Source organism: Panthera tigris, chromosome A1 (assembly GCF_018350195.1).
Source record: "Panthera tigris isolate Pti1 chromosome A1, P.tigris_Pti1_mat1.1, whole genome shotgun sequence".
NCBI lineage: Eukaryota > Metazoa > Chordata > Mammalia > Carnivora > Felidae > Panthera > Panthera tigris.
The window spans coordinates 90,849,041-90,877,006 of NC_056660.1; the positions used below are offsets into that span (position 1 = coordinate 90,849,041).

The 27,966-nt window shown below is 43.3% G+C and overlaps 1 protein-coding gene across 4 annotated transcripts; it reads right to left on the reverse strand.

The window, feature by feature from the left end:
- Positions 1-1,194: 1,194 nt before the first annotated feature.
- LOC102969462 (zinc finger protein 454) lies at positions 1,195-27,620 on the reverse strand. 4 transcript variants are annotated; one of them, XM_042982231.1, is made up of 5 exons: positions 27,456-27,620; positions 25,140-25,237; positions 22,308-22,434; positions 21,801-21,890; positions 1,195-5,758 (listed from the first exon to the last, which is right to left on the reverse strand). In XM_042982231.1, the coding sequence occupies exons 2-5, from the start codon at positions 25,170-25,172 to the stop codon at positions 4,443-4,445; spliced, it is 1,566 nt and encodes a 521-aa protein (XP_042838165.1). In that variant the 5' UTR covers positions 25,173-25,237; positions 27,456-27,620; the 3' UTR covers positions 1,195-4,442. The 4 variants fall into 4 exon arrangements, with proteins under 4 accessions (XP_042838165.1, XP_042838150.1, XP_007083156.1 ...); XM_042982216.1 differs by lacking the exon at positions 27,456-27,620 and adding an exon at positions 26,447-26,740; XM_007083094.3 differs by lacking the exon at positions 27,456-27,620 and adding an exon at positions 26,274-26,437.
- Positions 27,621-27,966: the final 346 nt, after the last annotated feature.

Below are 27,966 nucleotides of genomic sequence, written 5' to 3' on the forward strand. Positions count from 1 at the left end.
TATACTCATCCCACATACGATTATTTTGCTAACTATTTGTTTTCATTTTGCAAAACATGTCTTCTGTATTAATTTTTTTCTTAACATTTATTTATTTTTGAGACAGAGAGAGCGTAAGCAGGGAAGAGGCAGAAAGGGAGACAGGGAATCTGAAAGGGAGACAGGCTTCGGCTCCAAGCTGTCAGCACAGAGCCCGACATGGGGCTCAAACTCAGAAATGGTGAGATCATGATCTGAGCCAAAGTCGGGCGCTTAACTGACTGAACCACCCGGGCGCCCGTCTTCTGTATTTAAAGCGGTAACTAGAAGCATGTATAACCACCATGTACTATGCTTGGCAGAAACTATTAATGGCTATTGCTCTGTTTCTCTGGCTGCCAGCCTTGGCTTTCTGCTTTTGGAATACCTCCAGAAGGGCATTCCTAGTAATCACTCATTTGGCCTGCATCCAGGACCTGCCATGGTTCTCAGGCTGTGCCCATGAGATGTCCCAGGGCAGATGCTTGTTTGTGAAAACACGGTTCTTGCTCTTAGGTTGGAGGAGTGCCCTGAACCCCTTTCCACCTTCCAGTCCAGGGCGGGAGAAAGGTCTCCTCCTGGAAGTGGGCATGGAAGACCATGCTTGAGCCACTGTTGCAAGACTGGGGACTTGCTACACTTGCTCCCTAGCCTTCCACCGGTCAACAACCACATCAGCCCCACCGGGACTCTGGAGCCAAGAAGCCCTCTAGGGTGGGCTAGAATGCTTCCATGAAGAAGGGGGCTGAGTGCAGCAGATAGGCGGGGTGTCCTAGAGCTACACTGCCTGACTCAAATCCTTGAATCATGGTACCAGCTGTGCAAACTCGACACATTTTTAAACCTCTTTGTTCAACTTCAAGTGGGGATGAGGCAGTCTCACCTAATTGTGAGGATTAAGTGAGTTAATATACACAGAGTACTTACAATAGTACCTGGCATGAGGTACATTCTCAAATGTCAACTGTCATCCCCGGTGACTGGGAATCTTTATATTCCACAGCTTGAACACTATGGTTTCTGGGGCCAGAAAGGTTTGGATGGTCACTGTGGTAACTAGGACCAGACCGGCCATACGAATATAAAAACACTCAGAAGCACTACTTTCTGGCCACGTCTTAGTAGATAACCACACAACACAAATGCAGTTTGTACCTCTTAGAACACTGTGTATTTTTCTCATTTATTTTCAGAAAGACATGTTCTATGGCAACAGTTTTTAAGAATGGTGAGGGGCGGTAGACAGGGCAGCACACAGAATGGGGAAGCACACTCCCCAATGACCAAATCCTGGCACTTGCCAAGGATGACCATTATGAACACAATGGAGACGTTTGTGGGTGACAGGAAACAATCAAACCTTGTGTTTTCTCCTCCCTTCATGAACTGGTATAAAAATACTAAAAGCAAAAATATTACCAAAAATATATTTGGCAGGAGTTGAGGTGGGCCAGGAAGCTGGGACCCCTCCTACTGTGGGCTAGAGCAGGGTGGAGTGTTTTGTTTCTACATTGCCTTGCTGGCTAATCCAGTAGGACAGAGTACCAAGGAGATAAGGCAGGAAAGGAGAGGAATGAAGACAGCTGGAGGCTATGCACTCTTAGACTAAATTCATGTTTAAAGGAATTAAGTTGCTTTCTCAACCAAAGACACATGCAGTTAGGGCTGTTTTGTTCCAAGACTCCAAGGCTCAGGCACAGTAACCTGGAAGCCTGAATCTGCTGAGAAGCAAGGCCCCATTCCCTCTAGAAGCAGTTGCTGAGTAAGGAGGAAAGCAACATCTTGGGCAGACACTGCTAACGGAACTAGGCCAACTCAGTGGGGAGGGAGAACCCAGGTGCAAAATCTACGAGCTGGAGACAGGAAGACCTGATAAGAAGTCATTCGGGGAGTTTCAAAGGGTAAATCAGAGCGATTATTTCCCAAGAGCTGGCAGTTTCAGGGGTTGTTCACAGGAGCCCAGGACAGTGAAGAATTTAACACCTAGGTGCTAATCCTCTTCTCAAAAACACTCCCTCTGGGCAGAGTGGAACTGGCACTTTCACAGTAGGCCAGGAGAGCTCTGACGTGGGAGGTCGGATCTAGGTCTGCTTCTCTGACTCCTCTCTTTCTATAGTCCAGGTGAGGGCGTGGGGAGACTGGCTCATTCATTACCTTGTGATGGCACAGTCATGGGTGTGCTGGGAAGTCTGAGCACTAAGTAGGGCAGGGAGTAATCTCAGATCGAGGGCCTTTAGGCTGCACAGGTTCCGGTGCAGGAACAGCAGTTGGAGCCGTCACTGGAAGGAATGAGGCGCTTAATGGGCAGCAGGTCTTGGCCCTGACTCAGCTGCAGGCACGTGACAAGTGGCAGAAGCTCTCATTAAGAACACACAAAATGAACAAAAGGCCCAGCTGGACAATGTTCCACCAGGATTAAGAGGATGATCATTAAGACCAGGCAGGCCATGTGGACAGTACTAAAGGCAGGGATCTGTGGCATTTGAGTACAGTTTTCCAAGTTTATTGTGGAATTTGGGATTGCTAGCCCTGTGAGGCTGTAGACGAACATGTGTGGCCCAGGGTACAAATAGCTCCAAGCAACCTCCTAAAATGCTGCTTCACCTGCAGCCTAATGGGCGAGAAAGTATGAGTTACTGATCACTTGCCCACACTAGTGGCCTTCATTCAACAGAAGCTGAATTTAGAGAACTTAGGCTTTAAAGCCGCTAGAAGCTTCCGGGTCTGTTTTCAACTTGGGAGACCACTGATTCCGCCAGGATATAGACTATCCTCTTCTGTAACTTGGGAGTCGAGGTGCAGCCTTTGTGGGGCCAGTGGGCTGCCTGATTTGATGGAGAGCACCCCCACAGATCAAGAACCTGCCGCTCTGCTTCCCAGAACAAGAGGTGACTTGCCCTTCCATCTTCATGATGTGGTATGCTCCAGTCTGCAGTCACGTGGGCTCCACATTCTTCATGGTGAGGAAGGGGACAGTGCTACCAGAAGCTGTGTGCCTGAAGGCACACATGTTACTTTATCTCTGATTTCTACTGATAGCACTAAAGGTAAAGGAACTGTACCTGCAGGACCAGAGTATCACTAAAACTTTTGGGTATGGACAATGCTCTGCCAGAAACTGCTATGATGCTGTTGACCACTTCTTGACCCATGGAATTACTCCACATGTAGCTCACCATTGTCAGGACAGGACAGTCTTTAAACAGTGGGACACCCAGATGGAGAGGAAATGCCCACTTTCAAATGCAAAAGCAGAAATTCAAAGATTTTTTTTTGTGAACACAAGTCAATACCGTCAGAAAACTGGATAGAAGGGCAGGGACCAGGATACTCTAACACAGTGGACACAGAGGACTGCCAGCCAAGGGGGAACAGTGGGTCAACCTTTGAGAACTGGCTTTGGGGCTCTGACTTCTTGTGTCGGTTGCATGTCAGGAAATGGCAAGTCACAGAAGGGGAGGTGACCTAGACCACCACGAGGTAATTGGATTGTCACCTCAAGTGGAGCATTGTCCCTGACTGCTGTGTGTGGGGTAACTACAGTGTGGAACAAATTGAAGGTAATGTCTCCATACACTTAGTCCCTGCTTTAGATACCATCCCAGTGTCAGAGTCATGCTGAGGCCCAGAGGAACTGGGTAACTCAAGAAGTTTGATCAACCTCTGCATCCCAGGCGTCCCAAGTTCTGAAAGCTGGGCCTGGGTGCAATATCCAGAATTGTGGACTGCGTACGGGGCCAGATCACCATATTCCCCAAGGGCAAGTGGGGTGACAATAAATGACATGATGTCACCACTTAAGAGGTGTAAATCAAGAGGGACACACCATTCAGAGTTGTACTGGAAGGAGAATAGGGTTAAGCGGCCAGTAGACACGTAAGTCAGAGAGATCTGACAAAAGGTGGTTTGAAGCAGAAGGTGGGAAACAATTTGAGTAACTCCTGACCCAATGCATGGGTGACTGCACTTTTCTTACACTGGGTTTCATCAGGGTTGGTGAGAATAAAAGGGTTCCATTAAAAGTAGAAACCCTCTTACATAAGAGAACTGAGTAGTGTGAAATGCTTAGAGGCCATCTTCTTACTTTGGTTCCTTTGCTTCTCGACCTAAAATTTTTTTACCATTTTATAGTGTCTCTTAATAGTCAAAGTGTAAATTTGATAAACTAATCTCTGTGTTGCTAATGAAGCTTCATTTTGGTTATATTTCACAATTCAGTAATTCAGTAAAACACTACTGCTATTTAACAGAGGCAGTTCTGAACTAGGAGTGCATGCCATTCTTAAATTCTCAAACCCACAATAATGTGAATAAAAAGACCATCTTCGGGCAAGCTTTCATGGCTATTTCCTGGAATGGATTCTCGTACACTCAATAATTAACATATTCAGTCTCCAAGCTCTGCTATATAAACTATAGTCATATCACTTTTCTCCAATATGATGTCTCTGATGCTGAATGAGGTTTGCAGTCTGGTTGAAAGCTTTCCCACATTTATTACATTTATAGGGCTTCTCTCCCGTGTGAATCCTCTGATGTTGAGTAAGGTGTGTGCTTCGAATAAAGGCTTTCCCACAGATTTTACATTTGTAAGGTTTTTCTCTAGTGTGGATTCTCTTATGTTGAGTAAGGGCCGAATGGTCACTGAAGGCTTTCTCACATATATTACATGTGTATGGTTTTTCCCCAGTATGAATTCTCTGATGTTGGGCTAGGGCGGATTGGTCCCTGAAGGCTTTCTCGCACAAACCACACCTGTAAGGTTTCTCTCCGGTATGAATTTTCCGATGTCGAGCAAAGGATGAGTTATCCCTGAAAGCTTTCCCACATTCACTACACTTATAAGGTTTCTCTCCAGTATGAATTCTCTGATGCTCGGTAAGGGAAGAGTTCACCCTGAAGGCCTTTCCACATTCATTACATTCAAAGGGCTTCTCTCCAGTGTGAATTCTTTGATGCTGAAGAAAACTTGTACTCTGATTGAAGGCTTTCCCACACTCGTTACATTTATAGGGTTTCTCTCCACTGTGAATATTCTGGTGTTTGGTAAGATGTGCCCTGCATACAAAGGCTTTGTCACATACGTTACATTTAAAAGGTTTCTCTCCAGTGTGTATTCTGTGATGGTGTGCAAGGTGTATATTTCGGATAAAAGCTTTTCCGCATAAGTTGCATTCAAAAGGTTTCTCTCCGGTGTGAATTTTCTGATGATAAGTAAGCGAGGAGCTCACCGAGAAGGCCTTGCCACATTCCTTACATTCGTACGGTTTCTCGCCAGTGTGAATTCTTTGGTGATGGATGAGGTGTGTACTCTGGTGAAAGGCTTTCCCACATTCTCTACATTCATATCGTTTCTCTTTAATAACAGTTTTCCGATTTGCATTAAGTTTTTCAGTATGAACTTTCTGATGTTTATTAAGGGTCGAACTCTTAGTGAAGACTTTTCCACACTCTCTACACTCAAAGACTTTTTTGCTAGATTGCAATCCCTGACTTGGAACAAAAGATGAGCTCTCGGTGCAGTGCTTCTCAGGCTCATCACCTCCCTGGTCACTGAGCACAGAGGGGGTTTTCTGGTGAGTGACAGCCACCTGGCCTCCATGCTGCCATTCCAGCAGGCCATCATATTTCCAGTGACTGTCTCTAGTAAATCTTTCCTTTACCATCCACCGATCCAAGTCTTCTCCAGGAATATCTGCCTTGGGAGTAGATTTCTTACTCACAGGCATAGTCATCCAGTCTGAAAGACATCAAACATAAAAAAATCTGTTTTATCCTGGTAAAACACCTAGTTGGGGTAAGATGAGAAGATTTATAATGCTAACAAAGAGGCTGCAGTTTTGAAGGCTTCTTGAAGTGAAGATAAGAAAGGAAAGGGGAGGGGCACCTGACTGGTTTAGTCAGGTAAGGGTTTGACTCTCAGTTTCAGCTCAGGTCATGATTTCGTGGTCTGTGAGATTGAGCCTCATGTCAGGCTCTGTGCTGACAGCGTGGAGCCTGGTTGGGATTCTCTCTCTCTGCGCCTCCCCTGTTCACACAAGTTCACTCTCCTTCCCTTGCTCTCAAAATAAATATTAAAAAAAAAAAAAAGGAAAAAAGAGGTAAACAGGATGTGGGTTGATTTAATGTGTAATGAATGTACGAAGCAGGATAGCTTGGAAGCTTAGATTAAGAAGTCACAGGCCTGGGTTGGGATCCTGAGTACAATACTCAGATTACAGAGAAGTTACTTGACTTTCTATGCCTCAAAAAAAACCTATACAGACCACACTCTGCTAACAGATAAGAAAAAATGTACCTTATCTATTTCAGTGGTATGGTCTTTAAAATAACCCAGATGTGACCTTAAGAAACCAGGGAAACTGGAGGTCAACACTTGGTAAAGTAATCTGACTCCCATAACTACTAAAAGCAACATTTTAATGTTTTATCTTAGCATTCAGATAGCTAATAAAACGGATGTGTAAAACACTCATCTACGAAGGACCTCCTCCTGCTAGTGAGGACACAAAGTTTCAAACCTATATGTAACACCTATATGAGGAAAATGTACCATGAAGTTGTATATGTGAGGGCAGGAAATTAGGAACAAAGCAGCAAATCTACCAGGAGAAACCAGGTATGTGCTGGAGGGTGAGGCCCTGACTCCTGGGAAATGAGAATACAGTCACTAGAAATGGACTCCACTACTGGGATATGAGCCATGGCCCCATGTGTGATCCTCTCCCCACAGACAAATTCTGCACGTTGGTTTCATGATACAGGCATACCTCAGAGATACTGCAGGCTCGCTTCCAGACTGCTGCAGTGAAGCAAATATTGCAATGAAGTGAGTCAAATGAATTTTTTGGCTTCCCAGTGCAAATAAAAGCTACGTTTACACTATACTGCAGTCTATGAAGTGGTGTAGCATTATGTCCAGAAAAACACTATATATGCCATAATTAGAAAGCACTTTCTTGCTTAAAAAATGCTAACCAGCATCTGAGCTTTCGGCGAAATCATTCTGCTGGTGGAGGGTCTTGCCTCAATGATAATGGCTGCTGGGGCACCTGGGTGGCTCAGTCAGTTAAGCGTCTGACTCTTGACTTTGGCTCAGGTCATGATCTCACATTTTGTGAGATCAAGACATTTTGTGAGATCAAGCCCTGTGTTGGGGTCCGCGCTGACAGCGCAGAGCCTGCTTGGGACTCTCTCTCCCTCCCTCTCTCTGCCCCTCCCCCATGCTTGCATGCACACTCATGCTCTCTCAAAATAAATAAATAAACTTAGAAAAAAATGATGGCTGCGAATGATGATTGTCAAAGGCTGGGGTGGCTGTGGCAATTTCTGAAGATAAGATAACAATGAAGTCTGCTGCATCGAAGGACTCTTCCCTCTTAGGAACAAGTTCTCTGTAGCAGGAGATGCTGTTTGACAGGATTTTGCCCACAGAACTTCTTTCGAACTTGGGAGCCAATCCTCTCAAACTCTGCCACTGCTCTATTAACTAATTTTATGTCACATTCTAAATCCTGTGTTGTCATGTCAACAACCTTCACAGCATCCTCGTCAGGATGTAGATTCCATCTCGAGAAACCCCTTTCTGTGCTCATCCATAAGAAACAGCTCCTCATCCGTACAAGTTTTATCATGAGATTGTAGCAATTCACTCACATCTTCAGGTTCCACTTCTAATGCCAATTCTCTGGCTATTTCTACCACATCTGTGGTTACTTCCTCTGCTGAAGTCTTGAATCTCTCAGAGTCATCCACCAGGGTTGGAATCAACTTCTTCCAAACTCCTTTACTAATGTTGATATTTTGACCTCTGCCCATAAACCATGAATGTTCTTAATGGTATCTAGAATAGTGAATCCTTTCCAGAATTTTTCAAATTTTATTGCAAGAATCACCAAAACATGACACAGTGATATGAAGTGAGTATATGCTGTTGGAAAATGGCACTGATAGATTTGCTCGATGCAAGATTGCCACAAACCTTCAGTTTGTAAAAAATGCATATCTGCACAGCACAATAGAACGAGGTATACCTGTATTAACGAGCAGTGTTCTGGACTGCACACCAATTTTCCTATGTATTTGTAAATATCTGCCTGTTTTGTTAAGTCTATTTAAGACTCTGTGCTAAGAAATGAAATGATAAGAACTAGACACTATACATTAATGATGTAAATTCTTGGGAAATCTATCAAGAACAAGCCTCCCTCACCACTTTTTTCTTTCTAAACATTCCATAAAATCTACAAAGAGCTATAATCAATGAAACAAAACAAAACAAAACAAATTCCTTTACTTATCTGGAAAAGAAAGTTAAACAGGTGCATTTTAAAGCTATAGTCCTGGTGAGCTCAGAATAATACATCGTTGCTCAAAACAAAGAATGGTCAGTTAAACACCAGGACTGCCAAATCTTAAGGTTTTAAGGGGTGACTTTCACTTTCGGACCTGATAGAGTGGCCTGTGGGAGACATTCCTGCAGAAAACAACTGGAAAATCTGAACTGAAAAACAAAAACTCTGTCTAAAGTCATCAGATGTCACTGAAGGCCAACCTGATAGTCTAATATTTGGAAGAGAAAGGAAATAGAGAGGTAATCCCAATTATTACTGGGTTTTTTTTTCCTTATAGAGAAGTTCAAAATTTTCTAGTCTTAAGATACTATGGAGCCAATAGTCAGTGAAGTGTCTGACTTTGGCTCAGGTCATGATCTCACGGTTGGTGAGTTCAAGCCCCACACTGCGCTCTGCACTGGCAGTGTGGAGCCTGCTTTGGATTCTGTCTTTCCCTCTCTCTCTGCCCCTCCCCTGGCCACACTCTCTCTCAAAAATAAATAAATAAACATTAAAAAAAAATATACTATGGAGCCAAAAACTGAGATCAGGATCTTCCAAGGAAGGGGTTGGTGGTCATACATGTGAAATTCTCAGTTGGCACTCCTGGAGGGCTGCAAGGGCAAACAAGAGATAAGCAGAGCTTTAGAAACACTGCAACCCAATCTCCAGGTAATGTGTTCCTGCTTGGATTAAGGTGGTTCCCTTGCACAGTAGCTATCCACCAGAGAAAAAGGCAAATCTTCTCTGGAGGAACAGAACATTACCCAGAGCCTCTTCAGTCCTTCAAATACAGTATCAGGGATTCAATCCAAATGTACCAGGAATACTAAGAAATTAAGTCAAGAGAAAAAACAGATAATAGACAAAGACCCACAGAACTCAGATACCAAAGTTACCAGACATGGATTTTAAGACATGTGTGATTAATATGTTCAACAAAACAGAGAAGAATAAGAATTTCAATAGCAGATTGGAACCAATGAATCAAATGAAAGTTCTAGAACTGAAGAATATAAATAATTGAAATTAAGAACTGAACGGATAGATTTAACAGTATATATTGGACATAGCAGAAGGGAGCAATAGTGCCCTGGAAAAATACATAAGCAGAAAATATCTATGATAAAACTTGCAGAAAAAAATTAAAAAGAAGCATAGAAGGCATGATGAAGAGACTGAACATATGTGTAACAAGTTCTGGAATAGGGGAAGGAAAAGGGCAAAAATACTGTTTGAAAAAAAAAAAAAGGGCTAAAAAATGAATGTGAGAAGCACTAGGGATTCCAAGCAGGATAAATACAAAGAAAATCTACCTAAGCACAGCACAGTAAAACTACTGAAAACCACTAAGTTTATCTTGATAGTGGCTTAAGAGAGAGAGAAAAAAATACATTACTTCTAAAGGAGAAAAAAAACAAGACAGGTGTCTTTTCAACAAAAACAATGAAGCCAGGAGACAATGAAATAACATCAGAAGTGTTGAAAGAACATAACTGCCAAACAGAATTCAAGAGAAAGAAAATATCCCTAAGAAGTGAATATGAGGGGTGCCTGGGTGGCTCAGTCAGTTAAGTGTCTGACTTCAGCTCAGGTTGTGGTCTCACGGTTTTTGAGTTCAAGCACTGCGTCCGGCTCTGTGCTGACAGCTCAGAGCCTGGAGCCTGCTTCAGATTCTGAGTCTCCCTTTCTCTCTGTCCCTCCCCTGCTCGTGCTCTGTCTGTCTCTCAATAATAAACGTTAAAAAAAATTTTTTTTAATAAAAAAAAAGCACAGTGAATATGAAATGGATACTTCCATATAAATAAAAACAGAGATGTGTCACCAGCAGACCCATATTTAAAAAAAACAACAACAGTAACAAGAGTGTTCTAGGCATAAGAAAATCCCAGGTGGAAACCTGGAAATGTAAGCAGGAATGAAAAGCAATAGAAAAAGTAAATACATGGGGGCACCTACGTGGCTCAGTTGGTTAAGCATAGGACTTCGGCTCAGATCGTGCTCTCACAGTTCATGGGTTTGAGCCCTGTGTTGGGCTCTGTGCTGACAGCTCTGAGCCTGAAGCCTCTGTCTCCTTCTCTGCCACTCCCCCACTTGCACTCTGTCTCTCTCTCAAAGATAAATAAACATTAAAAAATTTAAAAAAAAAAGAGAGAGGGGCGCCTGGGTGGCTCAGTCGGTTGAGCGGCCGACTTCGGCTCAGGTCACGATCTCACGGTCTGTGAGTTCAAGCCCCGCATCGGGCTCTGTGCTGACAGCTCGGAGCCTGGAGCCTGTTTCAGATTCTGTGTCTCCCTCTCTTTGGCCCTCCCGCATTCGTGCTCTGTCTCTCTCTGTCTCAAAAATAAATAAACGTTAAAAAAAAAAAAAAGAGAGAAAGAAAAAGTATGTGAATACATAGAAGTATTATCGCACACAATAATTATGTCTTGAGAGGTTGAAAATATATATGCAATGATATACATAACAAAAATAACACAAAAGGTGAAAGAAAACAGAGTTAATATTTTAAGGTACTAGCATGGTCTGGGAATTATTAAAAGTAAAAAGTTATTTTGTATAACAATAAGCTGGTTTTACTAATTAGACTTACCAATAAAGTCTAGTAGCTAAAAAAAATATATATTAACAAGCTAATACAGGATGAAAATCAAATAATAAAAAGTTAATTCAAGAGAAAGCAAAATGGAAAAGATAATTTAAAGCAGGTGAGTAAAATAGAAAACAGTAAGATAACAGACATCCAATCTCATACATATTAGTAACTGGTTTACATATTCTATTGAAAAACTAAGATTGTGAGACTAGATTGAAAAAAATCCAGCTAAATGCCTATTAGAAGAGAAATACCAAAAATATAGACAGAAAAATATAGAAAAGAATAAAAAGGATTTATCATGTAAGCACTAACCACAAGAATGGTAATACATGTATACTCAGACAAACTTTGCAATATTAGAAAGAGACTTTCAGATATTTTATACTGACAAAAGGGACAGTTCTCCAGGAACATGTAAATAAATCTACATTTGCACATAACTTCAAAATGTATAAAGTAGAAATTGAGAAAATGAAAAGCAAAAACAGAAATCTTAACAATCCTAGTAAGAAATGTTCACACACCACTTTCAAAAACTCAGAAATCAAACCTTTAAGAATAGGGATGATCTCAACAATCCAAAAAACAAATCTGATTTAATTAGTATACCTGATAACAGTATACCCAACAATGACAGAATATATATTATTAGTGAATACAGAACATTTACTCAAGCTGACTATATACTGGGCTGTAAAGCAGTATGGACACATTTCACAAGACTGAGGTCACTCAGAATATGTTCTCTGAACTCCATGGAATTAAGCTGGCAATGAATACCAAAACACCAAAAAGATACTTAAATAATCCACAGATATTTCTAAATTAAGCAATGCATTTCTAAAGACTTCCATCAAGACTAATCAGAACAGGGGCATCTGGGTGGCTCAGCTGGTTAAGTGTCCAATTCTTGATTTCAGCTTAGGTCATGATCTCATGGTTGTTGAGATTGAGCCCCCACATCAGGCTGACAGTGCAGGGCCTACTTAGGATTCTCTCTCCCTCTCTGTCCCTCCCCAGCTCATATGCGTGTATGCTATCTCTCTCTCTCTCTCTCTAATAAATAAACTTAAAAAAAAAAAAAGACTAATCAAGAACAGAGAGAAGGCACATATTAGTAATATCAATAATGATAAAGGTGACATCAGGACAGATTCCATGGAGACTTATATGACAATGACATAATGAGGAAAGTTTATGCTAATGAGTTTGGCCATTTAGATAAAAGGGTCAAATTCCTGGAAAGGTAAAATGTACCAGAACTGACCAAAAAAACCCAAAAAAACAAAAAAACAAAAAACCAACAACAAACAAAAAAAACACCCCAAACAAAACCAAACCAAAAACCAGAAAATTTGAATGGTCCTATATCAAACAAATGGAATCTTCAATTTAAAACTTTCTCACAAAGAAACTGCCAGAGATAGCTTCACTAGTGAATTTGTCTAAACATTTAAGAAAGAAATAACACCAATCTTACACAAGCTCTTTCAGAGAAATGAAAAGAATGAACATATCTCATTGGTTTTATTAAGTTAGCACAACCTGGTGAGAACAATTTAAAACTTTACTTATTTATTTACTTAATTTTGAAAGAGAGAGAGAGAGAGAGAGAGAGAGAGAGAAAGAGCAAGCACATGCACACAAGCAGCAGGGAGAGGCAGAGAGAGAAAGAAGGAGAGAGAGATTCCCAAGCAGGCTCTGGTGCTGTCAGAACAGAGTCCTGTGCAGGGCGGAGCTTGATCTCATGAACCGTGAGATCATTACCTGAGGCAAGATCTAGAGCCGGATGTTTGACCCACTGAGCCATCTAGGTACCCCAAGATGGGAACAACTTTTAAAAAATATAAAATCGCAGACCATTCTTTCTCATCAACATAGATGCAAAATTCCTAAACCTAGTATCAGCAAAAGGAATACAAAACCGTGATATAAAAAAGGATAATGGATCACGAGTAAGTTGAAATTTCAACGTTGTTTTCACATTTCAATCACGCAATGTTATTCACCATATTAACAAAATAAAGGAGAAAAAAAATCACATCATTATTTCAATAGAGGCTGAAATTGACCCAATTCAATACCTAGGTAAAATCTCAGTAAAGTAGAACATAACTTTCTTTTTTTTTTTTTTAATTTTTTTTTAACGTTTATTTTTGAGACAGAGAGAGACAGAGCATGAACAGGGGAGGGGCAGAGAGAGAGGGAGACACAGAATCTGAAACAGGCTCCAGGCTCTCAGCTGTCAGCACAGAGCCCAACGCGGGGCTCGAACTCACGGACCGTGAGATCATGACCTGAGCCGAAGTCGGACGCTTAACCGACCAAGCCACCCAGGCGCCCCCATAACCTTCTTAATCTGATAAAGAGTATCTATAAAAATTCTACACCAAACATAACAATTATAAAATATTGAAAACATTCCTGAGACTGAAATGAAAAAAAAAATGCCTATTATCACAATTTCTATTTAACATTCTATTAAAAGTCTTAATCAGTGCAAGATAAAGAAAGAGAAAAGAAAATCAGAAAAGAAAAAATTAAAACGTCATTATTCTCAGATAATATGACTATGTTCATATAAAAACACAAAATAATCTACAATCTATTAGAATTAATAAGGGAACTTAGTAAAGTTGCCGGGCGTAAGATCAATATAAATAATATGGACTATTAAATGGACTATTAAAAAATAGTCCATCTATATACCAGCAACAATTAATTGGAAAACTTTCAAAAGATATTTGTAATTGTATCAAAAACAAAAAAATACTTATAAATATAGTGAAAGATGTGCAAGAACTATATACATAAATCAACAAAAAATTTCAGAGAAATTATAAAGAAAATCTGAACAAATACAGGGATACAACATAGTCACAGAATGGCATACTACCAATTCTTCCCATTTAGTCTACAGAGTCAGGCCAATTCTTATTAAAATCCCAGCAGGAATTTTGTGGAAATTGAAAAGTCAATTCAAAAATTCTGAAAGCAAACAAAAGAACAAAGCTGGAGGACTTACATCATCAAGTGTGAGACTCATCATAATGTTAGAGTAATTAAGACATTATTGTATTGGCACAAGATATGACAAAAAAGAATGCAACAGAATAGTCTAGAAACAGACCTATGTACAAATAGACAAATGCAAGAGACTACAGAACCCAGAATCAGACTCATGCACAATGTAGTCGCCATATGTGTGACAAAGGAAATACTGCAATACAGCGGGAGAAAGATAGTCTTTTCAGTAAACCATCCTGGGTCAACTGGATACCATATGAGAAACGAACAATAAATCTTCCACGTTGGGTTCAGAACTAAGTATGAAAGACGAAAGAATACAGCTGCTACAGGAAAACAAGGATGTTCATGGCCTTAAAGGTCTTATATAGAACACAAAAAGCATTAACCACAAGGGACAAAAAGAAAAACAAAACCACAAAACCCCATATCCTGATTAACTGCACTATCTTAAAAATTTAGAACTTGTTTATCAAATGACACTATTATTCAAGGTGGGAAGTATATATATTTGCATACATGACATTTGACGACTCAAATCCCAAATATGCAACCCTATCGATCATTAAGAAAAGATCAGACAGCTATATAAAAAGGGAAAGACTTATTCTTTACAAAAGAGAATATTAAAGAGATTAAAAATAAAGAAGATCCCCGATCATCTGGGTGGCTCAGTTGGTTGAACATCTGACTTTGGCTCAGGTAATGATCTCACAGTTTGTGAGTTTGTGTGATCCCTGTGTCAGGCTCTGTGCTGACAGTTCAAAGCCTAGAGCCTGCTTTAGATTCTGGTGTCTCCCTCTCTCTCTCTGCCTCTCCCCTGCTCATGACCTGTCTCTCTCTCTTTCTCAAAAATAAATAAACATTAAAAAAATAGCAAAGATGATCAATTTCATCAGTCATAAGTTGAGATACAACCGGGTACTCCATATATCCTCTAGAGTGGCAGAAGAAATGTTTAAATGGCAATACTGGGGACCCTCAAATACTGCTGGTTGAGGAACAGATTAGGATAGCCACTTTGGAAAACTCCTTGGCAGTGTCTACTAAAGCCTTCATACTCATGAACATAGTACTCCTACCTATATACCCAAGAGAAATATATACATATATTCTCTAAAAGACCTATAGAAATGTTCAAAGCAGTACTATTCATAATAGCTCCAGGCTAGAAATCAAATGTTTAGCAACAGTAGAAAATAGAAATGGTAAGTTTACACAGTGAAATACTGTACATCAATGAGAATGAACAAACCACTGCTATACATGGATGAATGGCAAACATACTGCTGAAGGAAAGAAGCCAGATACAGAAGAGCACATACTGTATGATTCCACTTATATAAACTTTAAAAATAGGCCAAACAAAGCTATGGTCAGGGTAGTAGTTATCTTTAGAAAGAAAGAAATAGAGGGGATGGGAGATTTCTAACATGCTGGTAACATTCTATTTCTTTTAGAAGTGCTGGTTATACAATATTTACACTGCAAAAATGTGCTGAATTTTACACTTAAAATTTGTGTATTTTTCTGGGTATTCAAAAAATGTTTGCCTAAAAAGATCTGGCAGATGGTTTTCAAAAAAGATACTGTGGGTCACCAAAAATAACCAATTGCCAGCTTTCTTTGAATTGTGATATCTATTAAAGCCTCTCCTCAACTGTGATAATAATAACACATCATCTATATATAAGAGAGTATTTGTCTTCTTAATGTTTAGTGTTATAGGAGAACACTCATCTAATCAAGAGAGGAGTCAAACGCACCCAAGTTTTACCACACTGAAGACGAACTGAGTGAGGAGAGACTGGACCCACTGAAGATATGAGCACACAGAATCTGCTCTCATCAAGGCCCAGGTCACTTCAGGGTGGGCTAAATTAACCTGGCTGCATTGTCCTATGTTAAAAAAGGACAAAGTATAGTTAAAAAAAATTTTTTTTTAATGTTTTATTTATTCTTGACAGAGAGACAGAGACAGAGCACTAGCAGGGGGCAGCGGGTGGGGGGGGCGGGCGTTGGGGCAGAGAGAAAGGGAGACACAGAATCCGAAAGCAGGCTCCAGGCTATGAGCTGGCAGCACAGAGCCCAACACAGGGCTCAAACTCATGAACCATGAGACCATGACCTGAGCTGGAATTGGATGCTTAACTGACTGAGCCACCCAGGCGCCCCGGCAAAGTATGCTTTTAAACTCTATAAACCCAGGTTTCCTGCTTCTAGGCACGTCCCTTAGTGAAAACATATGTCCACCAAGAGCATATGAACTAAAAGACATCCACACAGTGGCATCTGGGTGGCTCAGTCAGTTAAGCGTCCAACTTCAGCTCAGGTCATGATCTCGCAGTTTTTGGTTTGGGCCCTGCATCCAGATCCTTGCTGACAGTGTAGAGCCTGCTTGGGATTCTCTCGGTCTCCCTCTCTCTCTGCCCCTCCCCTATTCTCTCTCTCTCAAAATAAATAAACAAACTTAAAAAAAAAAAGACATCTACATAAACCTCTGTACCAGAATGTTCACAGCAGCCTTAGCCAAAGCCTGAAAACACCCAGATGTTCACCAGTGATGAATGATCAGTGCTATCTCCAGATGACAGAGTGCTAACTCAGTGATGGCAAAGAACTACTGACATCTGAAACAGCAAGGAGGAATCTCGAAGCTTCTTTGCTAAGTGACGGTCAGACACAGAGGAGAACATGCTGTAGAGTCCCATTTGCATAAAATCCTGGGAAGATAAACTCAGCATGGCAGAGGCAGATGACTGGTTGCCAGGGCCTAGGGATGGGGCAGGAGCAGGGGGCGGGGAGTTAACCGCAAAGAGGTCAGAGGGAACTCTTAGGTTAGGGATAACAGAAATGTCATTATTTGGAAGCAATTACACCAAATAATCGGCTAAAAGAAGAGAAAAGTGGCTACCTCTCCAGTGGGGAGAATAGGGAAAAGGGTCACTGTTTTTTGTAATAAAAACTGTAGTTTCATTAAATGTGTGCATTACTGTGATAAAACTTACTACTAAAAATAAAGAACAGAATAAACTCCAATGAAGTCAAAAGACAGAAATACTGGGGAAAAAAAAAATCAATGAATAGATCAATATAAAATAGAAAGGACCAGCAGAGTCAAACATTTATTCATTAAAAAGTCTATTAAAGGGTCACCTGAGTGGCCCAGTCAGTTAGCTGTCCTACTCTTTGTTTCGGCTCAGGTTATGATCTCACGGTTTGTGGGGTTCAAGCCCCACACTGGGCTCTGTGCTGACAGTGTGGAACCTGCTTGGGGTTATCTCTCCCCCTCTCTCTGTCCCTTCCCTGTTTGTTCTCTTTCTCTCTCTCTCTCAAAAATAAACATAAAAAAAAAGTCTGTTAAAAAGCAAACCTCTCACAAGACTTCAACAGAAAGAAAAAAAAAGATGAAAGTTGAATATTATTAGAAATTCATGCTTCCATTCAACCAAGTCCTTCCCTAATGGATCTAAGGGTAGAAAGATCATTTAAACACAACACAAAAAGCATGAAGATAAAGACCATTAAGGCAAAAGACTGATATATTTTACTTTGTTAATTAAGAACTTCTGTTAACAAAGAAAAAGATAAGCTATAAAGTGACACACTTATTTGATTCCTGAATAAATAGGACTTTTTACAAATGACTAAGAAAAAGATGAACTATAATAGAAAAATGGGCAAAGAATATGAATATGTAAGTCTCAGAGCACAAATTATCAACACACAAAAAGACGTCCAATTTCACGAGTAAACAAGGAAATGGAAATCAAAACCACAGGGAGATACCAGTTTGCAGGAATGGGGCTAGGAGAATTTTTAAAAGTCCATCAGTTCCAAATTTTGGCAAGAAAGTAAAGTCACAAGAATTTGCCTGAACTGTGAGTATAATCTGGAACAACTAACTTAACGAGGAATTTGGAACAGTCTCGAAGAGCTGAAGAAGCATGTACCCTTAAGCCCACTACTTCTACACCTGTGCATACACCTTAAAAAGACTCCCAGTGAAGGCTCGTGTATATAAGGAAACATGTATAAGAACATTCAATCTGCATTATTCCAAACAGCAAAGTCTAGAAACAACCCACAGGTCTACCAGCAACAGAATGGATAAATTTAAGGTGTCATCATTGAAGGAATATCAAAGTACAGAAGTACACATCTCAATAAGGGTTTAAAAAGACCAACTTGTGGAAACTGTACAATACACATATCAAACTTAAAAAAAATTTTTTGAATTAAAAAAAATTTTGAGAGAGAGCTACAAGTAGGGGAAGGGCAGAGAGAGACAGAGGATCTGAAGTGGGCTCCACGCTGTCAGCACAGAGCCCAACAAGGAGCTCGAACCCACGAACTGCGAGATCATGACCTGGGCCAAAGTCGGACACTCAACCAACTGAGCCACCCAGGTGTCCCCATATATCAGACTTTAAAGCACACAAAGCTAAATAACATTGCTCAGGGCTCCAGATAAATGTGGTAAAATCATGAAGAACAGCGCAGGAGCTGCTGGTGGAAAATTCAAGCTAGTGGCTCTCTCTGACATTGAAGGGAGAAGGGGCAATGACACGGGGCATATTGGACTTCCCATGTGCCCCTACGTTTTATTTCTTAAGTTGGACAGTGGGATATGGGTGTCATTTCTTTTTTCTTCAAACTTTAAAAAATACCACATATTCTCTTTTGTGTATATAATGTACAGTAAGCAAAATATGCTTATTTTATTTTATTTTTTTAGTATATTTATTTATTTTGAGAAAGAGAAACAGAGAATGAGGCAGGGAGGGACAGAGAGAGAGAGAGAAGGAGAGTGAGAATCCCAAGCAGGCTCCATGCTGTCAGCACAGAGCCCTACTTGGGGCTCCATCTCACGAACTGCAAGATCATGACCTGAGCTGAAACCAAGAGTCAGATGCTTAACTGACTGAGCCACCCAGGTGCTCCAAAATATGTTTATTTTAAGTAAAACAAGGAAATAATAACAAGTGTAGAAATAAAATAACAACCTGTAAGAGTAATAAGTAAGGGCTGGTTCCCTGAAAAAAAAATTCCAACAAATTTAATAGGGAAAAAAGAAGCAGATAAAATTGGAAACATGCAAGAGGACATCGTATAAAGTGTTAAAATTATAGATGAATCCTATGGCCAATTGTAAACAAATACGCTTCATGGCTAAAAAAAAAGACAGTTTAAAACTAACTGGTAAAAATGTACAACTGATGTAACAGAAAGAAATCTAAACAGATTAACAAATACAAACTGTAGGAAGTTATTAACACATTACCCAAATTAAGGGATCAGGTAGTTTTATTTAGACTTACTGAGTAAACAATTTCTGGGTAACTGAAGCTACTTTGGAGAAGGGGAAAAAAGTTTGAGAGCCAGATGGCTTCACCCCAATCCTGACTTGCCAGGAGACGGCAACATTAAATCTGTCCAAATGAACTAACCACACTGAGGCTTGGTTTTCTGTAAGTGCAGTTAATCATACTTCCCTCACAGGTTGTGAGGACTGAATGGGGCAGTTCATATAAATTCCCTCAGAAAACACCCAGCACAGTGATGGTCCCAGCTGCTCAAATGCCAGCTCTCTTCTCCCTCCACTAGCTCATGGCCCAGAGGGGATAAAATCTATCAGAAGCATTACAACTGAAAAGTGTCTGTTCTAAACCAATGGTAATTGGTGCAGAAATGGACAAGTTCTAGATCCAATTCCTACAAAATGAGAGATGAACCTAATACCACTGTTTCATATGGTTTCTGAAGTCATAGTCATTATCAAGAGAAACAGAAATAAGAAAAACCCAAATTAAAAATGATCTAATGAATACTTTAAGAATAATAATCAGAGAGTCAAAGGAGGGCAATAAATACTTGGAAAGGACTACCACCTCTTGGTAGCAGCAATTTCTGGTTAAAGAACAAAAGAGAAGATGGTTCTATTCAAAAGTAAAAATATGTCTTCAATAGATAATGAGAGGAACAGCTATAAAACTTTATTGGGAAACATAAAATAACACTTCTTTCCATGTCTGACTGGCTAGCCACTGGTCATCCCCCATGAATCGGCTCCAGGTTTGGGATGTCCAGGCAATTCAGAAACACAAGGTGCTAGACCCAGAGGGTTGGGAAAGGCACCTGGGAGGGCCTGAACCATGACCACCTGGTTTTTCATATCATTACCCACACCTGACTTCTAGGCATGAAACTCCTTCATATTCCTAATCCCCTCCCACCCCTAGCAAGTACAATAAAGAACTAGTTGTAACGATGAATAAAGAATGGATGATGTTGTTAGGCCAGAGTGGTGGGACAGTGGATGAATTTCTTTTAAATCCCCACCCCCTTTTATTTTGCTAGAACACTGCTTATACAATACAGAATGAAATATTAAAAATGCCTTAGCTTGGTTATAACATAACATACAAATTCAGAATGCTACTGGAGTAACTTAGAAGATGGTTTTTTTTTTAGACAACTGAGTTTTAGAGCTAAGACATTTAAATTCTATAATAGACTGGGTCCTAGACATTTCAGGTGTAGTTATTTAGTGTAGGCTATAAATCCCTGCATTTTTTGCTGGGTGAAAAATCAGTGACAAAGCCTTAAAAAAAATATTTTCCAAGGGCACCTGGGTGGCTCAGTCAGTTAAGCATCTCAACTTCAGCTCAGGTCATGATCTCATGGTTGGTGGGATCGAGCCCTGTGTCAGGCTCTGCGCTGGCAGTATGGAGCTGCTTGGGATTCTGTCTCCCTCTCTCTCTCTGCCCCTCCCCAACTTGCACGTCTCTGTCTCTCTGAAAATAAACTTAAAAAAATTTATTTTTATTACTTAAGTTTATTTGAGAGAAAGACAGACCGCGAGTGGGGGAAGGACAGAGAGAGAGGGAGACACAGAATCCCAAGCAGGCTCCAGGATCTGAGCTGTCAGCACAGAGCCCGACGCAGGGCCTGAACTCACGAACCGCGAGATCATGACCTGAGCCGAAGTCGGACGCTTAACCGCCTGAGCCACCCAGGCACCCCCCAAAAAACAAAATAAAAATAAAAATAAAAATAAAAATAATAAAAATAAAATAAGAACATTTTCCAGCCTATAAAATGCTAGCTAAAAGTGAAATGTCGTAACGTCTTGGATAAGGCAATATGCTCTCTAGAATATTCAGGAGCAAGGAGAGGCACCCCTGTTCCTGCTCTTAAGCTACCAGACCTAAAGGGCTCCTTAAGACAAGCAGAAACCACTTAATTGTCATGTTCTCTGTATCCAAAGGCTACAAGTCTATGCCACCTATAAAGTGCCAAGAGAGTGATATAAGCCTGGCTTCACTCTCATGGCGCTTATGACCCAGTGTGGTGCTGGCAAAAGGCAGAGAATAATTAAACACTGGCTGAATATATGTGCACATGGGTGCACAGATATGAAGGCGGTGGAAGAAGTGTGCAATGGTTAGCTAGAAGAGCTGCCTCAGAAGGCAGGTGGTTAACTGGCCCATATGACCAGAGGATGCCCTGCTGCGTGTAACCGTCACTGGAGAAACGTCGGTGAGCAGACTTCACCATTCGATGCTAAACGAGACAAAAGGACACGTGAGTGTGGCATGCGGGGAGCTGCCCAGATTACAATGGACACTTTTTCCAAACTGGAGGCTATTGTACTATGCCAAATAGGGAGAGAAGAAAACTCACAGATGGGAGGGTCCATGTGCCCACAGGGCAACAAGATGCTGAGGTGAACAAGAAGGGAAAAGATGTTGCTTCTCAGTCCACAGGCCTGGAATATTTGCTGAGTTCCTCCTGAAGCCCCCCACGTGCATGGTTCTTACCAAGACAGAAGCCTGCCGAGGTGTCCTCCAGCACCCACTCTTCTCCTTTTCCCAGCTGGGACAACACATCTGGTTGGGGTCCTAAGAGTCCTGTTTTTGAGGGGAAAAAGAGACCACATCTGTTCATACCAGCGATAATATCATTGCAAGGAGATCTGGTCCTGGGGACTTCCTGGAAAAGGTGACCCAATAGGAAGGCCAGGGGACAGATGAATTCCCAGGAGGAAGAAAAGATGGTTGGGGCCCAACACAATCTGGTCCCATGTCCTTCTCCCTGTTGAAAGGGAGAGAGGATTCAACCTAGTCACCTTTGAAGCATCTGCACTTAGACTCCAACAAAAGTCATGTACCTGGGACACCAGGGGTAGGCATGCAGTGCCCTGAAGATAACATCCTCAATCAGCCCACTCCCAGTCCAGTGTTCTGGATGGAACCAGTTTAAGAGTTTATAAGGGTCCGAAAGAGATCCCTAAATGTGAAGATAAGCCTTCGGAGGCCCCTGCTTACCCAGCGAGACCAGGTTGCTGTAGTTCTCCAGCATCACATCCCTGTACAGGGCCCTCTGAGTGGGGCTCAGGTGTGCCCACTCGTCCTGGGTGAAGAGCACGACCACATCCTTGAAGGTCACTGATTCCTGTAACAGCAAACCCATCCCTGGTGACCTGCGGCTACCCCTCCCATGGCTCTCTGAGAAATGCTGAGCCTGGCAGGCCCCAGGAGCTGGCTGAGGTCTGCAGGACCGTTAGCATAGAGCAGGCTGGGGCTCTGTGACAACATGAGCATTTCCTCAGGGGCTCCTAGGGGCCGGGCTTTTACCAGACTTTGTTTCCTGCTTTGCAGAAACGTGTACTGTGAAGAAGATATACTTCTATGCTTCCTCAGCACTGAGACTTCAGACCTGCTGTTCCCTTTTTTTTTAAATAAAGTTCTAAAGTTTATTTTTGTGAGAGTGAGAGTACACGCACAAGCGGGGGGAGGGGCAGAGAGAGAGAGAAAGAGCACAAGCAGGGCAGGGGAGGAGGGAGGGGGGGAGAGGGAAAGAGAGGGGGAGAAGAGAGAGAGAGAGAGAGAGAGAGAGAGGGAACCGAAGCAGGCTCCAGGTTCCAAACTGTAGGAGCAGAGCCCAATGTGGGGCTCAAGCTCACAAATCGTGAGATCATGACCTGAGCTGAAGTCAGGACACTCAGCTGACTGAACCACCCAGGCACCCTCTTGCTGTCCTTTTTGACATGAACATTTTCTCCCATCTCCCTCAATTTGCCCAGCCCTGCCTCCACCCCTACCCCACAACCAAATCCTATTCAGGCTCAGCCTCCACATTACTTCCTGGGCATGGCCTTCTTCAACCCCTTTGTCACTGGTGCAGGCACAGCAAAGCACTGTCCTGCTTTATTGTGAGTTTTCATTTACTTTCGGCTTCCCCCACTGGACTGTTCGCTCCGAGCAGCTATGGACAATTTCCACATCTCTCTTGTCTTCCTGGCATGTCTTCTAGAACACAGCTCATGTACCCAGACCCTATTATACGTTGCTTAGCCAACACCTGCTTGTCTTCAGCTGCTCACCCCCAGGCACATACACGGTTCCCATAGAAACATGCATTCTGGACAAGGTGACCCTGTCCCCTCTGATCACAAAGAGCGCCTTCCTTAGAAACTGTTGGCTGAGAAGCCAAGAGAGCTGGTGTGCACTGAGAAAGAGTTACACAGAAGCCCTGAGAAGAAAGCCAAGGGTCCCAGAGAAAGGACTTTTTGATTATTGTAGACCCTACCTCCATAGACTAATAAGTCCAGTCGTTTCCTTGCATGTGGAGAAATACTTGGGAGAAATCCCAGTATCCTTCCAGTACAGGCCTGCTTTTGCTTAAGGTAGTCTGACTTCGGTTTTCATTACCTGTACCCAGAGCTTTGCACACCTGTTGGATTGAACCCATGAACCAACTTGTCAGGGACCACTGTGTACTTTTTCATCACTGTCATAATAACATAATATCCAGCACATTTTACATTCCTAATACAGGTCTACTGAATGACAACCAAATTAAGGCAGCCTATAAATACGAAATAAATTGTGTGACACCAACAATGCATTTGAGGAAAGGGTCAGGGAAGGGAATTATCACAGTGGATCGGCACCACAGAGATAGGCTTCAAGAAAAAAGTGGTACCAGAGATGGGTGCTAAGGGACAGGTCAAACCGGAAGGAGCAGGGTGAACAGCCAGTGAGCCATGACGGGACTGAACACAGCACCTTCAACCAGCTGCTCACCTCTTCCAGTGTTTTCTGCCAAGGATTCCAGCTCCGGACAGGCTTAAACACGTGAGGGAATTAGAATGATTTTACCAAAGTCAACAGATTTTATAAATTCAAATGAAGGTTATCTCCTTCAAAGTGGTAGAGTCCATATCCTTGTTCTAAGAAGGCTGGCCCTGCTCTAAGTGTTTTCGTAACTTACTGAAATTGAAAATGTATCTTTTGAATGACTTCATAAAAAATGTATGTCATTAAAAAAGAAAAGAGTAAGTCCCTTCCCCGAGAAAGTGTTCTAATTTCTCTCTTCACTCAACTCCTGTGTTAGGTACTACCTTTAAAACCACTTTGGACCCCGGGGAGCCTGGGTGGCTCAGTGGGTTAAGTGTCTGACTCTTGGTTTTGGCTCACGTGATGATTTCACAGTTTGTGGGTTCGAGCCCCACATCTGGCTCTGCACTGACAGTGTGGAGCCTATTTGGGATTTCTCTCCCTCTCTCTCTGCCCCTCCCTGGCTTGCTCTCTCTCAAAAAATAAACATAAAAAAAAAATCCATTTGGACCCCTACTCTTCCTTGCTAGTGGAAAGAGTACAGATTACAGGGTGTGTCATTAATGTGAACTTGAACAAGTGACTTAGCTCCCTCACCCATTTGGATGAGCCCAACATGGGGGCCAGGGAAAAAAGGGCAACAGGGTCAGGCCTCCATCTGAGACTGGATTAAGAGAAAAGGTCCTGGTCAGGGTAAAAAAAACAAACAAACCAACAACAAAAAACAAGCCCATACTCTTCAAACCTCTACATTAAAAACTTTTAAGGGGTGCCTGGGTGGCTCAGTCGGTTGAGCGTCTGACTTCAGCTCAGGTCATGATCTCAGAGTTCGTGAGTTCGAGCCCCACGGCGGGCTCTGTGCTGACAGCTCAGAGCCTGGAGCCTGCTTCACATTCTGTGTCCCCCCCTCTCTCTGCCCCTTCCCTGCTCATGCTCTGTCTCTCTCTGTCTCAAAAATAAATAAACATTTAAAAAAATTTAAAAAAAAAACTTTTAAGGCAATTCAGGGGGGGAACCCCAGAGCAACTCCCCACTCACCTGGACCATGGTTGGCAGGCGCCTGACAGCCATTCCTTCTCTGATAAGCCCTTTTAGGGACTGGCAGAGTGGGACTTAAGCGAGAAATTTCTACACACCTGTTATGAGGAAAACTGGGTTAAAAGAGATCACACCACAGTCCTGAGTGAGGCTGGGAGCATTCACATCCTAGGAATTCTGTTACCCTGAAGCAGTAGATTCTTAGTCTCTATTAGCTCCCAATTCTCTCCTTCTGAGGATACTTCTGCTGGCCTCTGCTGCAAAGGGAATCCCTTCCCATGCAGCCATTACCCGCCCCGACGCCTTCCGTCAGCATCTGGATCAAATCCTCCACATTTTCCCTCCCGTATCTTAAATACATTGGCTGTTCCCTGCAGAAAGCACCCGTCACCCTCCAGATTTCAATCTTTCTACCCACCCTCTGGCCTTCGCCCTGAGAGGTCTCAACAGAAGTTTCTCTCCTGTCCGGAAGGTTGCCTAATCCTGGGAGGGGAGTGAAGGATTGCCGCAAAAGGCAAGGTAAGAAGGCTGGATCTTCATTGTCAAGGCCTCTCAGGCCAAGTCCTTCTCTCTGACCTCAGGCCTCTCCCCTTCAGGGACCCAGTCTGGGTGACAAAGAGCCAAAGGTGGGCGAGAAGCAGTGTATTTGTGTGGCTGGGTGGGGGGATGGGGGGTGGGGGGTGGGTAGGCGGCTAGGAATCTCTTTCATACAACCCACCCTCCGGCTCCCAAGGAGCCGCTGCTGCGGCTGCCCCGGTCTCGGAGAGTTTGCAGACAGGGCTCCGAAACACCCTGGGGACATCCACCCCTGCAGGTAGAATGGGCTTCCTGGAGTCGGCTCCGAGACCCACGCAGAGGCCCTAACTGCATCCTCCTGTACATGCACTTGCAGACTCGGACTCTAAAACCAAGAGCCCACACCTGGCCATCCTCCCTTTTCCTCTTAGGATCAAACCTCAGCCTTACGTCCCGGTAAGTTTAGGGCGTCAGATCGGCGTCCCCCAGAAGGGACTACGACCCGTACCTACTCGGCCTTCCCTCCGCCCTTTCCCCCCGGCCCCGAACACCGCCATCTCCCTCCCCCCACCCGCCCCCAGCCGCGCCCGCTCTCCGACGCGGCTTTGGCCACCGTGCCTGGTCACCACCGGATTGCCCTTTGAAGAGCCACTGCCCGTGGCGAGAAACCGCAACCGCCACATCGCAGGCGGAACACAATGAGCTGGAGTTGGCAGCCCGGGTCGGAACTGCGCTTGCGCGTTGCCCGGGGAGCTGCGGAGCCGAACACCCGCAAGTCAGAGGGCTGCTACCTTCTGGCTTCCCAGACTCCACTTCCCAGAAGGCGAAGCGGCGGCCAGCGCAGAAACTGATATTGCGCGCTTGCGCAGACACGGCCTCGCCCTTCAACACCACGACTGGCAGCTTTCAGTGCTGAAACTACATTTCCCAGGGGCCACGGCGGAGGGCGTCACGGTTCCTTAGCGCAGCTATTCCCTGTGCGCTACCCTGCTCGTGCGACTTTGGTTCTGTTCTAGTCAGCGTCCGCTTCAGCTCTGAAATAACGCTCTGGAACGTAAAGACAGCGAGAAGTTGACGACGGGCTAAAGTAGGTCGGTCGCGGGGAGCGGGTCGGGGACGGTCCCCAAGGATGGAGTAGGAGGTGAGGAGCCGCAAAGTCGCCCTCCTGGAGGAGGACCGCGCGGAGACGACTTGAGGAGGCGGCGGGACTGCGTCCCGGGGACCGGGCCGGGGCGCGGTAGGGGCGGCAGGCGGGATGCGGGGCCAGCTGCCTTGGACGGTGGTTGGGACCCGGGCGGTAGCGCGGGAGAAACGCCGAGGAGGTAGAGCCGACCTGGGTGTCAGCGACTCGTCGGGGAAGGAAGGAGCCAGAGGCCGAGGAGACGGTGTCGGACGCCGGGGTGGGGGTTATGTCTGTAGGGGCGGGCAGGGATGAGGTGATGGATAGAAAATCCCATTGCAGATATTTCGTTGCCTTTGAATACGCTTTTGCACTGAGCTCGGGATGGAAAGAGGAGGTTTTAACGTTGTCGGTGGTGAATTAAACGGCGCCAAAAATGTGACCTGGGGTTTGTCATTTGGGAAACTGTCGGCCACCTCTTAGGAAGCAGTGTCAGTGACTTGTGTGACACCACAGGATCTTGTTTGGGGCTTTATGGAAGGTTCCATCCTCTTGACACTTCTGGAGCACTTGTGCGTCAGGCACTGTTCTAGGGGCTGGGGAAAGAGCAACGAAAACCTGCACTTAACGCAGGTTGGAGTCGAGAGGAAGTAGTCAATAAAACATAGAAAAATACTTACCAGGTAGTGACGACGCAGTGAACCTGTGACAGTGGGGTGGGGACTGGGATTATTTTAAGTAGTGTCTTGGGAAATTCTCTTTGAGGAAGTAACATTTGAGCAGAGATGTGAATACCGTGAGAGAGGAAACCATGTGACTATCTGGGGAAGAGCCGTCCAAGGGGGAGGGGACAGCGATGTCCAGAGACAGAAGTGTGCTTGGTGGGCCTGAGGCTTTGCAAGGCTAACGGGACTGGAGAGGGCGTAGAGTGAACAAGGGGGAGTTGGAGAGGTAGTTTGAAGGGTACTAGAGACCTTGAAGTCCATCCAAGACCTTTGGATTTGTTCTATGTGTGATGGGAAGCCATTGAAGGAGTCTGTGCAAGAGTGATGTGGCTGAGCACATTTTGAAAGAATCTCTGGTCAGCTGTAGGGAGAAGAGACTGTGGTGAGGCTAGAACGCAAATACAGGGAAACTAGTTAGGAGGCTGTTACAACTGACCCAGGGAGGGACAGCCTCCCACAGTTATAT

What these genes read in the sequence shown, in the direction of transcription:
- LOC102969462 (XM_042982231.1), bottom strand. Translation starts at nt 25,172, where the DNA reads ATGGCTGTCAGGCGCCTGCCAACCATGGTCCAG. An exon ending in GCCTGCCAACCATGGTCCAG is followed by an intron (nt 22,435 to 25,139) that starts GTGAGTGGGGAG and finishes TTGCTGTTACAG; the next exon opens with GAATCAGTGACCTTCAAGGA. An exon ending in CTCGGCAGGCTTCTGTCTTG is followed by an intron (nt 5,759 to 21,800) that starts GTAAGAACCATG and finishes GATGTCTTTCAG; the next exon opens with ACTGGATGACTATGCCTGTG.